At 50.4% G+C, this 13,773-nt stretch overlaps 3 protein-coding genes across 3 annotated transcripts; 1 reads left to right on the top strand and 2 right to left on the bottom strand.

The window, feature by feature from the left end:
• Positions 1-3,380: 3,380 nt before the first annotated feature.
• BDP81DRAFT_400505 (major facilitator superfamily domain-containing protein) lies at positions 3,381-5,077 on the top strand (the record flags this gene model as incomplete). Its single annotated transcript, XM_060588698.1, has 3 exons — positions 3,381-3,667; positions 3,729-4,185; positions 4,244-5,077. 3 exons carry the CDS (start codon positions 3,381-3,383, stop codon positions 5,075-5,077), a joined length of 1,578 nt encoding a protein of 525 aa, XP_060438155.1.
• A 446-nt stretch (positions 5,078-5,523) lies between these two features.
• Positions 5,524-6,893, bottom strand: BDP81DRAFT_455562 (uncharacterized protein; the record flags this gene model as incomplete). Its single annotated transcript, XM_060593073.1, has 2 exons — positions 5,524-5,676; positions 5,778-6,893. The coding sequence occupies 2 exons, from the start codon at positions 6,891-6,893 to the stop codon at positions 5,524-5,526; spliced, it is 1,269 nt and encodes a 422-aa protein (XP_060438154.1).
• A 1,980-nt stretch (positions 6,894-8,873) lies between these two features.
• Positions 8,874-11,174, bottom strand: BDP81DRAFT_155037 (uncharacterized protein). Its single transcript, XM_060581943.1, has 9 exons — positions 10,892-11,174; positions 10,688-10,826; positions 10,440-10,624; positions 10,353-10,389; positions 10,215-10,284; positions 10,127-10,159; positions 9,729-10,064; positions 9,600-9,667; positions 8,874-9,539 (listed from the first exon to the last, which is right to left on the bottom strand). Exons 1-9 carry the CDS (start codon positions 11,075-11,077, stop codon positions 9,076-9,078), a joined length of 1,518 nt encoding a protein of 505 aa, XP_060438153.1. The 5' UTR covers positions 11,078-11,174; the 3' UTR covers positions 8,874-9,075.
• Positions 11,175-13,773: the final 2,599 nt, after the last annotated feature.

Genomic DNA, 13,773 nt, shown 5'->3' with positions numbered 1-13,773 from the left:
GCAACGTCAAATTCCGTAAGTTTAGTACGGTTTCAAGTCGCGAAGTTCTTCTATTAATACGGGCGCGTAAGGTTGAAAATGGCACTGAGTAGATCCGAGCTGCATCTTTAATACTCAAATTTGGTGTTTTTTCGATAGCTTGAACTACTAGAATTATACCAGCTTCTTTGTTTGATGACTGTATCATTGTGGTGGATGGATATGTGTTGGAAAGAAAAAGATGTGGCGGTCGCTGTTGAGCGATCCGCTCGCTTATCATGCACGTTACCAGTTCCGTAGCCTCAACTTCTGCAAACATACCTCACTACGACTAGCTGGCCGTAATACTTTAATTGCTCCTGTTCAGTAAGTTGACCCTACGAAACTCACTAATAGTAAGAACGACGATGTCTTCCTAAACCACCCCGTCCACTTCCGACAGCGGCTCTAAGGGTAAAGTTCCTATGCTACCCAAAACCCTGGACGAAGAAATGAAGGACGTCGAAGACTCGGAAGAAGAAATTGGCTTCACTCGTAAGGTCTATATAGCCCTATAGAAGAAGATTAAGAAGAACGACTCCGACATCGCCATGATGCAATAGATGTTTAATGACGCTATGGAGCGATTTGAGAACAAGACCAAGGAAGCGGACTACCTTACGAAGAAGGTTAATACTCTCTACGGTGCCGCTAACATTATCGCTACGCCGCATGACGGACGAGAGAAGCTCAGGCTTAACTTACCTTAAGCCTTTGACGGAACCCCAGGACAACTGAAGGGATTCTTTACGTAAGTCAGAGCCTACTAACGCTTCTACGGAATGAACTTTAAGGACGAAGCCGAGAAGGTCATCTATGCCGCCTCCTTTTTAAAGGGAAAAGCCCTTGTATGGTTTGAACTATATCTTACCGACTTTATGATAACTAACGACTGGGACATTCTTAAGCTAGAGACCCAAGGTATCTTTGAAGGACTGTACAGATTCGAAAGTGCACTTTTATCTCTGTTTTAAGAACTAGATGAAGAACGATAATACGAACGAGAGCTCTCAAACCTTCGACAGAAAGGATCAGCCTCGCATTACGCCGTAGAATTTAGACGAATCTGCGCCCGACTTAACTACTCCGATAACGCTAAGATCTTCATGTTCTATGAAGGGCTCAAGGAGGAAGTCAAGGACGAACTGTCTCGATAAGACAGACCCAACGACTTATTGAAATACGTCGAACTGGCTATCAAGCTTGATAATCGACTTTACGAACGACGAAGGGAAAGGAAACAAGTCCCCCATGCAAATACTGGGAAACGCTATTAACCGCGCTTCTAAGGACAGAACCGCCCTAGAAACAACCATTGGCAGAACCGACAAACCACGGCCTATGGACACCATAGTGGACCGATGGACCTCAGCATGGCCAAACGAGAACAACCGTACCAGAAGGAAGTCTTCAGGTGCTACAACTGCGACAAGCCAGGACACATGTCCCGCAACTGTCAACAACCCAGAAGGATCCAGCAGCGACCTGTGCCCGAGAAACAGATCAGGATCGCTACCAAGGAAATTCCTCACAAGCAACTCTCTTGGACAGCATGCTACGACGACAACTGCCTTACCCATCAAGACAGTAAGGAAACACGGGATGGTACCCTAAGGAGCCCGCCAGCATCAAGACCCTCGCTATGACAAGCAGGCAAGAGGTTACGCAACGACCGAAGACCCTCGAGGATCATAACAAGGAATGTATTCAGATATTGTCCACGGCCTACGAAGCCGTTAGGACATAACCTAGTAGCTATCCGAGACGAGCTCAAATACTCGCAGTAGTCGGAGGAAGACTCCAGAAAAGAATGACTGCGGAGGATAAGAAATCCCTACTTTAATTAGAAGAAGAGATCCTAGCCAGGGAACTCGAAGACCTCGACCGCGAATACGGAATCGAAATCATTAAGGGAAAGAACCTTGATTTCGGAATGAACGAGAACGGAAGAATCGACTTCCGAATAGATAGCTAAGAACCGGCTTTCGGTTCTAGCTCATATACATTCGACGAAGGTGAAAATTCACCCTACGATTCGGACGAACCTCGTGAAGTCGCTCGACGACGTGCTTAGACGGAGATCGATCATAAGGCACCGCCTAGCGTTGACGACACCAGTTCTGAAGAGGACCTCGACGAATCTCGGTGTAACCACATTCACCTATACGACGACGATCAGACGGTCGAACTTTATGGGACTTCTGACCGCAAGAAGAACCTAGTAACGCCTTATACGCCTAAGGATCACCCCCTACTCGACCCCAAGGACCCCTTTCATAAGGAACTCTTCTGGGCAGAATGCCTGGAAGATAGGTGCCTTTGGCACCTCTCACCTAAGAGACTCTCGATTCTACCTACGAAGAATTAACGACAAGCTAATTAAGGATGTCTACGTAGATGACCAATTCACGAGCTGGAAACTACTATCCTTCGAAGATAACAATTGGGCAACCTTTGGACCTGATCCAAATTTTCCTATGCAATGCTTGAATAGCGAATACGTAGAATGGGACGATTGCAGACACGACCAGTGCTAAATCCAATACTTACCTAAGGCAAAGGCTCGGAGAGAACATCAAGAACGAATCGAACAAGACGTCAGACTGAAGAATGACAAAAAACTAGGAACGCTAATCGACGAGAGATACCGAAAGGCGGAGAGCAAGGACAAGCGTCATTCTGTGAATGTTCAACATCGTTGAAGATGCGTAGCGCAACCTTCACCTTCGATGTCTTAACTCTGCTCTTGTTGAACACCGTCTCCATACTAGTCATCGCCCTTGAGTGCCACAAGCACATACATGCGAATTTTCGCACGTTTTTAGCTTACCCGTTGATCAGCAGAGCCGTCATTAGACACCAAGCTAGAGCCTAGATGCAAGTCGTTCCTCGAAACGAGGCCTCTGATAGCTTGTGGGCCTGTCACCCCCCAGACCTTCGGTCTCGCTTTCAAGGATCACTGGTCACCTGCACTGCCTGGCCCACCAAGAAGATCATTCCAACTTGTGCGACTTCCAGTCCGTCTCTGATAATGGCCTGCAGCCTACTTTTTCCTTTTCCACGTCCTCACTTGTCAAAATAGAGCCTACGAAAGCTGACGGGGCATATACGATTCGTTTTCCTCGCTTTCATGAATCTCGGAAACGCCTAACGAGAAAGCGGATGGATCTACCAACCCGAACCCGACGTATTCCAACTTTTCTATTAGTGAGCTCTTGGGCTCAATAGTGTTTATATACAACTACACAACCGCCTCTTCTCAACTCTGCTGGAAAGGTCCCGACTTTGACTAGTTGCCAACACCAACCACCATCCTTCTCTTGCCTTCCAACACACCAGTACAAGAGAGGCTATACACCAGCATGAAGTCACCAATCATCGAGTCGCCCCCTCCGGAGGCCGAGAAACTCCCTATTACCGAAACAAGTTCTAGTGCTACTTCACCTAACCTACGAGGAGACGACGAAGAAGCCACAAACGCCGAGCCAAATGCGAACAGCGTCAACACGATCTTCGATGATGCTGCCGAGCCGGAAAGCGAGTTCTCTGTATGGTGGTCCGGCGACCAGGATCCAGAGAACCCCATGAACTGGACGATGAATCGCAAACTGGGCATTATCGCGACGCTCTCCTTTATCACTTTCCTCACGTACGAAGAGATCCCCAGGATATGATTCCTAGCCTCTGGACACTGACTGACACGACTTTAGGCCCCTGGCGTCGTCAATGTTCGCCCCCGGTATCCCACAAGTCATGGCCGAATTCAACGAAACCGACGAATCGATCTCAACATTTGTTGTCTCCGTGTTCGTGCTCGGCTTTGCTTTGGGCCCTCTAATTATTTCGCCGCTGAGCGAGCTGTACGGCCGCGTCTACATCTATCACGTCTGCAACGCCCTTTTCGTCGTATTCTCCGCTGCTTGTGGACTTGCGACAAACATCGATATGCTCATCGCCTTCCGCTTCTTGGCCGGTTTCTCTGGTGTCGCCGTGATTACCTGCGGCGCTGGATCGATTGCGGATATGATGCCCGTTGAAAAGAGAGGCTTCTACATCAGTATCTGGAGTCTTGGACCTCTCCTTGGCCCTGTCGTAGGACCTGTCTGTGCTGGTTTCCTCGTAGAAGCTAAGGGCTGGAGATGGGTCTTCTGGATCATTACAATAACCGTACGTATTTCTCGGCCGAGTCAGCCCGTTAAATGTGCCAACTGATCTTCTATCCTAGGCCGGCGCAGTGACTTTAGTCTCCTTCTTCGTCCTCAAAGAGTCTTACGCGCCAGTACTCTTGGAACGGAAAGCAGCCCGCTTGCGCAAAGAGACTGGCAACGAAAAGTACCAATCAAGAATGAAGAAGAAGGGCACCCAGCGCCAGATCTTCCTCACGGCCATCATTCGTCCAGGACGGATGTTCTTCCGCTCGGCAGTCGTCATGATTCTGTGTCTTTATGTCGCCATGCTTTACGGCTTCCTCTACACCCTCTTATACACTTTCACCTTTGTTTACCGCGATACGTATGGCTTCGGTTCCGTCGGAGCCGGCCTCTCGTTCATTGTAGGTGGTGTCGGCAACATTCTCGGTCTTGCCTACGTCGGTACCTTGTCGGATAAGATCATTCAGAAACGCCAAGCTGAAGGCAAGGAGCCCAAGCCCGAGGACCGCCTCCACCTCATTCTTACGGTCCCTTCCTCACTCACGATTCCTATCGGTCTCATGATGTACGGCTGGACGGCGGACAAGCAGCTCCACTGGATCCTGCCGATGATTGGCACCGGTATCATGGGTTTTGGCTCGATTGGTATTCTCATGACGATCAACACATACTTGGTCGACGCATTCACGCTCTACGCTGCTTCCATCACTGCTGCAAATGCTGTGTTGAGGAGTCTTCTGGGCGCTCTGCTTCCTCTCGGAGGATTGCAGTTGTATAACAAATTGGGTCTTGGATGGGGAAACACCCTGCTGGGACTCTTGACACTCGCCGCTGCGCCAGTGCCGTGGATATTGTACACTTTTGGGGAGAGGATTAGAAGGAGCCCGAGATTCCGCCAGGAATTTTAGACTACATAGATCATAGCATGTTGACCAGGTACTTACTTTAGGAGCTTTGCTTAGCACGTATTCTGCTTTAATAAAAGTCTCAAATATCTCAATAGTCCCGCGTGAATCTCCAGTGTCGATCCATGAGTACTCACACGGCTTCAGACGGTCCTAAGGAGGATTTCCGGGTCCCCAACAATGAAGCACCTAACTGAACTGAGTGACTATGTAGAGGAATCTTGTTGTGCCATCAAAGGCCATGTCGAGTGTAGGGGCTGAAATAGCCTTTGACTACATTTGCCAAGTCTAAGTATGTATTTGTACTTAGTACGGATACTCACATGTACTCTGTAATACCCCAGATGTACCCTTGCAATCCCACCCTACCTTACCTTAGTCCAAGCACATTCCAATTCCGCCCGTTCCACGTGTATCATACCCAATATCTCTCACTCGGTCTCACCCTTTCAACTCCTTGCCCCCTCTCCAGGTGGACAACCAGCCGTATTTGGCAATACATCAGTAGCTCCTGTACCATCGAAGTAACAGGTGCCCAGGTCGTTCTGACAAGGAGAGTCTGGACCGGGGCAGCACCACCCGTATGATTTCCAGTCGTAGTTCTATACGATATCTATTAGTAAACGACCAAAAGAAACGGATCCGGAAAGATTGCTGCGTCCCATATCCGTCCTCCGAAGAGGCAGGGACAAGGGTTACTTACATAACACGGAACTGGGGATGCCGCAGCACTAGTTGAAGCCGGCTCAGCGGACGTGGCAGTCTCGATGACTTCAATTGTGGTCTCAGGAGATGTTGCCGTTATGACCTCCACGATCGATGAACCTGAAGATGACTCAATAGCTGATATGATTGGCGGGATCGAGCTCGAAGAGATGCTTGCTGCTATCGAGCTAGTTGGCGTTGGCGGACTAGAGCTAGAGCTAGGAATAGAGCTTGTCGTGGTGGTCGTCGACTCCGCACCTCCTGCTCCCCCTCCCCTTCCATCGCCGCCACCAACGGGAGGAACAACGGGCACACCGCCAATCACGGGAATAGCAATTGGGGCCACGGGGACATATGGGTTTCCATTAGCGTCCACGGTGGTGTAAGTAGCTGTTGTGTAGCTCGTAGACCATGATACACCTGAAGATATCGTCAGGGAGAAGGTTTCTGACGAGACAGATGTTTGCGTAGATTCCCTTCTGCTCCAAGTACTTCTGGCACTCGATTCAGTGGGATTTGAACCTGTGCTAGATACTGAGTTGGATGATGTTCCTGCCGAAGTACGTCCCGAAGTGGTGAAAACTCCAGTGCCAGTTGAAGATGCGCCAGGAGTTAGTGTCGACGATGGAGGTGCCCTGGAGCTGAAGCTAGACGTAAAGGAGGAGGAGCCTTGAGTGCTGCTTGTCTGGAATCCCGAAGACGAAGACTCACGAGAGCTGCTGCCGCTGGACGAAGAGGCCGTGCTAGAGCCGGATGACGTTGAGCTTCTGCTTGAAGTCTTGCTAGAACTTGAAGATTTCTTGCTCGAGCTCTTCGAACTTGAAGACGTTGAAGATGATCTGGATGACGTCGTATTGCGGTGCGTCGTCGTGGAATTGGTGAAGAAATGGGTTAAAAATGTGCTTGGGCCCGTCGAGTTGAAAGACGGCGGAGGTGTTACAGTGGGATCCAGGGGACCTGTTTGACGGGGAATCAGGCCATCGTGCCGGTGGGCGGTATGTTCGTAATGTTCGGCTCTGTCCAGCAACTCATGAGCTGCCGCCGCTCCGTTATGGTGTCGAGTTTGAACTGAGAGTGCCGCAGCCAGCGATGTCAAAAGAGTGAATATTTGCATTTTGCAAGTGTGTCAATAAACAAAAGAGTGAATGTATAAAATACGAGCGAGTGTGGGAGTTGAGCGTGCCAAGACATCACGAGTCACCGAGCGAAGAGCTGACTGCGCCCTTTTGTATGCTCATACTATGACAACAGTAGCTTCCATATCAAGACGCTGAACGCAGGGCTGAGATGTCAATAGAGTACTCAAATCCACCTGAACCCACAGAGATGGCTCGGCATCAAGACATTTTTCGTTGGAAGAAGCGATAATGGCGGCAGAGCCCCTGATTCATGGAGCCTTCGGTTCGCACTCCTCGCCGACGTGACTAGTTCGCTTCCCGCTTCCGCGGGCCGCCGAGGGCTATGGCCTAAACCCGATTGATAAACGCGGTAGCATTATGTCCAGAATCTACGCGACCAAGCGCCGCTATGCTATGGGTGCCATGTGCTTGGCAGGAGGTAGGGCTGGTCGTCGAGTCAGTGACTCTGAAACTCCGTGTTAGTATCGCTGTGTAAAGATAGTGCCACGACGCATTCGCCCCTGTCTGGCAGAGAGGCTGCTCAGAGTGTGTGGATCTATAACTGTCCCTTTATCAATGTAAATGTCCAAGCGCCGTTGTGGCATGTGGCCGAAATCCGTATATGCGATCACTTCACTGGCTCGGGATTTTAACAAATGTCCGCCGCGGCCTCCAGGTTCTTGTACCAAGCAAGAAAGCTCACCATTGCACTAAGAAACAATTCCAGCGTCGTTTCACACTGACGAGTCTCTAGTGAGACACAGGAACTTCGCGTAGAAAATCTCATCTTGATCCAATACGCTCTGATACTGTCGTTTCTCGGTATTCTTGCGCCTCAAAACCATGTATGATTTTGTCTATGTGTCGGATTGGAAGCCCAATTCGGCCGCGAGTAAGGGCAGAGCATGGGCCACCTCGAGGGGGTACACTTCGACCTCGACTACCCACCCAACCTCCGGTTGGAACCTTCCTTCTACTCCTTACGCAGAATCAATCAATACAGAGATATTGATACTTCGTCACCCGCAGGACCCTACGGTTCAACCCAACATCCCTGTGATAGGGATACCAACACTATGTAAATTCGGGTATTGTGTTGCGCCCAACGGTTTGTGTGTCCCAAGTCGCAACGAAATTGCTAAATGTTCTCGATTCCCCAATACAAACTCTCCCTTCAAGTTTTACTTTGGTTCTCTTCATGGTCCTCATTTGACAAATTCTCGCCATCTTCGTCCGCCAGGTTATCAGAGACAATGTGTAGATGTTGGTATCACAGGCGTGATACATTTCCTCATGAGGGTGTATCTTCGGCAACAATCACGTCGATGTCCGTGATAATTGCTGTTGTTGTTCTTGTTCCTATTTACATTGTGGGCAGGGGTCGGTCGAAGTAGGTGGTGACGGCCTGGGTGGTTGCCCCACCTTAACCGGCCGTGGTGACTAAGCCAGTTGTCCCACTTCGCCCAGGGCAGGCGCCAGCCAGCCCACGATACCTGCCCATTGCTCCTTATCAGCCTTGCTGTTCCGACAGTAGATAACCGAATTGAACCCCCACTGCCTTGGCTGCCAACGCCGTAAGCCATGATTCGCAGTCAACCCAGAGACAAGTCTACTTCCATTTCCGCAACCTCTAGTCTTGCACAACGGGGACGGAACTGAAACATGGCTACCTCACTTTACCTGGCTAGAGCCCTTCTCAGCTTCTTGTAAAGGGACATTCCAGCATAAAGTAATGGACCTATTTTCCAAGAACGATTCCTTTCCCCTACCTTAGCGATCCACTTGTTTGCGGCAAAGTCCTTCTCCAGGACTCTACTTCGCTAACGCATAAAACACACTGTACTCCCGAGATATCTCGCAGTACACGGATCAAAGACCCCGCTGCTTGGCTCCAGAGCCCGTCTCTACATCCTAGTAAGGTGATACTTTTGTCATTGGCAGACGTATAGGTGTACCAGTCAAAAAACTCGGCTAAAGGTTGCGAGGTCCATATGATTCCAGGAGCGAGTTGAGACAGTCTGTGAACTCCACCACCAGCAATGCTCGAGGTTTTTGGACCTGTGTCACGACATCGAAGCCTCAGTCCGCCCGACGTCGAAGGCAAAACGACGTGGACTATAGAAGAAATTGAAGCTTCTGAGTAGGCAAGAACATGAAATGGAAGTCATGACTATCTATCTATTTTCTAATACCCGGGCCTTTCATCTGCTCCTCATCAAATACCGCCGAGGCCGCACCCGCCGACCACGGTCCGCTGTCCAAATCACTACCGCTCCCCTCGATCGCCGTCTCTCGGTAGTAGTGGTTAGATTTGCTGTCGCTCGGCGCCGACTCGGTTTCAAGGGAGTCCAGCCTAATGGGCTTCTGGTCCGTGTCCGCGTCCGCGGGCCACGACTGGGCGCTGGCCTGGTGGGACCTCGAAGGGCGCGGTGCGATGTTGCCCACCGCGAAACTATGCCGTTGCTGGTGCTGGTCAAGCTTGCCGCTGGTGGAGGTGGGCGCGCCGCTACCCGAGGACAACTTGATGGCAGATGCGAGGGTTCGCGCTTTGATGAAGAGGGGTCGGAGGGCTGGGAGGCTGCCGCACATAACGGCGGCGTTGAGCTCGAGGGAAGACCAGTCGACGACGTCCACGTAGTCCCCTGAGATCAGGAAAGCTTAGCACGAGAGCTTGAGACTGAGCATATGGGTGAATGACGTACAAGTAGGGTCAAAAGAATGAGCAAACGTGATCATATATTTGAGTCGGATCATACTGGCAATACATGCACTAGTTCGCCTGCGCGTTAGACTTCATTATATTTCTCGCAGCACCATGGACCACTACTCACAATGACCCCAGGGCGAGCATGCCGAACAAAGCGGCCTTCTTCTTCCTATCCAGGTGAAGTTTTAGAAGTTCCGGAATGGGGAGGATAATAAGAATCATATCCTCGAAAATGCTAAAGGCCGCGCCGCCATTACTAATAGCTGAAATATTAAGGCACTGGCTCGGGATGGCTCGGTTCCAGATGGACTGGATCGGGGTACATTGGAAGATGATAAGAAGTAGGAACAGAAGGCTGTGTGTTGTAACGAAGATCATGAAGATGTTTGTCTTCAGGCGGAAGGTCTTGCTAGCGAAGACGCGAGAGTAGATGCAAGCGATGGAGATTTTGGCGAATGCTCTGCATGAGAGAGTGGTCAGTCATCGTCGTTCCTCTTGCTCGCTGGTGGGCTTTTGACGTACTGTACGAAAATGTAGAGCATTTGCAATACATAGGTGATCAACATAGAATCGTCAGCTAACGACAACAAGTATACAGGGGAAGTCTCATACCTGCAAGATCGTCTTGCTGTTCCCGGGGTCGATGTTCCAGTAGTGGTGTCCGAACCCCAAGTCTTCATCTAATGGGTCATTCAGGTGAGTATGGACGCCTCTGATTGATCCGGAACGGGGTGATAGCAGGACGTACTTGCGTAGCCGAGACCCGATAATACTGCGAGGAGCGCCTGCAAGTATTAGACTCAGTCTTCTCATCTACGTGCCGCAGAAGGCTTACCATAGACAACAAAGCCGCACCGTCGTCCCACCATAACCGCCTAGAAACATGTATCCGGGTCGCGCATCGAAGGAGCACAACCACAAGAGTCATGGTAGGAAGGCCGACGGACAAGAACTTGGCGGGTCGTGCTCGCGGTTCATTGGGGTAGCCCTTGCACAGCTCTTGGGTAACGTTGACGGTGGCTCCAGGGCTTCTAGTTAGCACAATCGCATGAGTTATAGCTCCGGCGTCTAACTCTGACGTACCGATTTGGTCGTTGAAGTCGCATGACAGCTGTACACACTGCGAACTGCGCGCCTGCAATGGGATGTCCGTGCAGACGCAGTCTGCTAACTTGTCAATGGGGCAGTTGGTTGAGTGGTACCCGTCGATGAGGCATGCCATCTGTGAATTGACAGCTGTGGGTCAGAACGTCTTCTCTTGCGGTCTTGATACTTGGATGAACCTACCGCGCATTGGGGGACTCTCGTAATAAGGGTCGTCAGAGAGGACGAGTTCAAGCCGGGCGTGAATGTGGCCTGGGCCACGGCGGCCATAAGCAGTACACCACCGACCTTCATGATTCGATTCGTTTCCGTGAAGGAGAGACACTGAAGCGTCTCACCCGGCGTGATGGATGATCGGAGACCACCCATCTATTTCTCCCCTCCCGAAAAGAGCAACCTAAGGCCGGGCACGGCAACATCTTGTATCGGAGCCGGTCGTCAGGGGTTCGAATTGAGAGAACACCAGACGAAAGCGGGGTGCCTTTGTCAAAGTCTTTAGGCTAGCGCCGTGGCGATCGAATCATGTATTCAGCACTAGTCGCCGAGACAGCAACGCCACAGACTTTCTTGCCGGGGGGGATAAGTAAGCGAGCATCTGCGGGATCTCACGATAGAAGTATGTGACAGGTCCCTAGTATGGATCCTTGGATCAACTTGATACGTGATACAAGCACGAATGCTTCATTCGACCCAATGGCCGACGAGCATCCCAGCATCCATGATCGTACCCATAATGCCATCTAGAGTGGGAGTCAAATTGCTTGACGATGATAATGATGGCGAAGATTTCCAGGAACTTTCAGCCTGGTCGGTTCAGTGACGTGACAGCAGTTAGCCGTTTACGTTTATCTGATTTCGGGATTGTCTGCCTTGAACACACTTATCACCTGGACCTTCAACGACACGACCATTTTTGTTGACGGGACGTGTTTCCGGCCCTAAGCACGTTGGGAATGCAGGTCATTATGATTATGGGGTTATGAGTTTACCCTGAAGTGCCGGTGGCCAAATCCCTAGCTTGAATTATGAGTTCGTGACCGTCGCCGCGCCGGCCTGTTTCTGCCTCTTGTATAGCGGTCCGTGCAATGCGGTTGCTGACGATAGTTCTAGCGTTATTACATCTAGGCCGTCACTAGCACGCCGCGTAGCTGGGTAGAAAAGGCTGTGCTAAGCCCACTGGGGCCGGCATACCCTTGGCAGCTGGAAACACAACTGTGAAAGGATTCCGGGTCAACATGCTTTAGTGAGACCTAGTGACCTAGTGAGGATCCAATAAAGAGACATCAGCTCACATTTGGGACCAAGTCTTTGATGAACGGGATTCGCGACTTGGGCGAAGCTAAGAAGTCCCGAATGTTTCTCGAACCTTGAGTCGCTTAGAGGCTAGAACGGGGTAAGACATGCGCGATATTATGTTATTGGTTCTCGTGAGTTCATGTTGTCATAACCCGGGGCAGATTTATAATCCACTGTTAGGCAGTTGTGTGGTGATGTTGTAGCCCAAGGTAGTACCTATTAGATAGCGATCTGTTGGTGGTGCTATGTACCCCATGTTATGGTTCACTTAAGCGTGCCTCTATAGTTCTCTAAGAGCCGGGCTAACTCTTTCTGTCTCCATGACCGAATTCGCCTGCGACTTGGCTCTGTTTGGCCTTTCGACGTTCGGTTCATCTACTTTAGTCTTTCGGGGCTCTGGGTAATCGATGCTCCTAGACGCAGACGCGTCAGACAGCTCTCCCGATTCATCGCATCCGCAACTCAATCTAAATCGAAGTCGGCCCCAGAATCAATCCGTTCCCAGTCCACTCACGCTGCACTACGGCAACATTCCCCCGACTCCGCGGCCTTAGCTCAACCACAGACTGTGTCCCTGACCACCGCTCATTGACCTCCCGCTGGTGTTCCCACAGTGAGAGGCGGGGCGTAGTCTAGCCCATGGGCCATGCTTGGCGAAAGCTCTCCACGCCCTTCCCGAATCCGATTCTATGGGCCGACGATGGTAGGTTGCATAGACCGGAGAGGAAACATGAGGTAAGGGTACAGCGGATGAGGACATGAGATTCACCAATATAGACAGGCAGAAAGGGGTACTTCATCAGGGTTCCGAAGAATACAGGGTTGCTCAAACAACCTTTTAAGGGCGGTCACTTTTACTTTTGAGATTCACCAATGTGGATTGAGAGGCAGCACGATGCGATGCGCTTCTTCGTCGCGATCAGGCTTTGGCGCATTCCGTTGAGGAGAGGTGTTGGGAGGCAGTTTCTTAATAGACAGTTCTGCGCTGGCAGATATGGATTGTATGACAACGATGAAGTCAACGACAACCACATTCTTTTCCAAGTTGTTCTGTGATACAGCAGCCTCTCACGACTTAACGAACACAAAGATTCCTCTCAGTTTCCCTTTTTCCGGCGATTTCAACTTATTTGAACTACCTACTTATCTTATATGAGCATCCCTGCTGTCGAAAGATAAACCCACCATAGCAAAATCCCCGGGTTTCGACTCGATGTCTCGAAGCCGAATCCTCACGCGTTCAGCGCAAGCACAGAAGACAGCACGACACATGGGATTTCCCCAGTGCCGGCACGGAATCCATGAGAAATACAACGACATAAAGCTGCTGCTTATGTTATCAATGCAGGCAACTCACATATCTTAGGATGTTGGTTGTACAGGGTCAGGATGGGCGTAGCCCTGTATTACGACGAACATATCTCGATGAGTCTTGCCGGCATAGGTGGTTCAATCATGAATAACAGTCTTTCATTTGGTCCGAGATCTGAAAACCAGCGACCGCACAGGGACGATGGTCATCCTAAATCGACTGCAAGTGGTTGAATTTGAGAAGACAAAGGCGCCAGGGCCTGGACTGTTGATCTGTCTCGCTCTATCATCATCGCATGAATCCCCAAGAAAGGATCGGGGTGAAATGTCAGACTCCACCTCCCACAAGATTACTAGTATGTATTGCATAACTAGTAGTAACGTGAATGATAAGCGAGTGAGACAGACAAGTGAGTGAGACACAAAACTGCGCCGATGAGATAAACTGGCTTCCATAT

The sequence above is a fragment of the Colletotrichum phormii genome (assembly GCF_030913505.1).
Source record: "Colletotrichum phormii strain CBS 102054 chromosome Unknown BDP81scaffold_38, whole genome shotgun sequence".
NCBI classification, from domain to species: domain Eukaryota; kingdom Fungi; phylum Ascomycota; class Sordariomycetes; order Glomerellales; family Glomerellaceae; genus Colletotrichum; species Colletotrichum phormii.
This window is presented reverse-complemented; position numbering and strand designations above follow the sequence as displayed.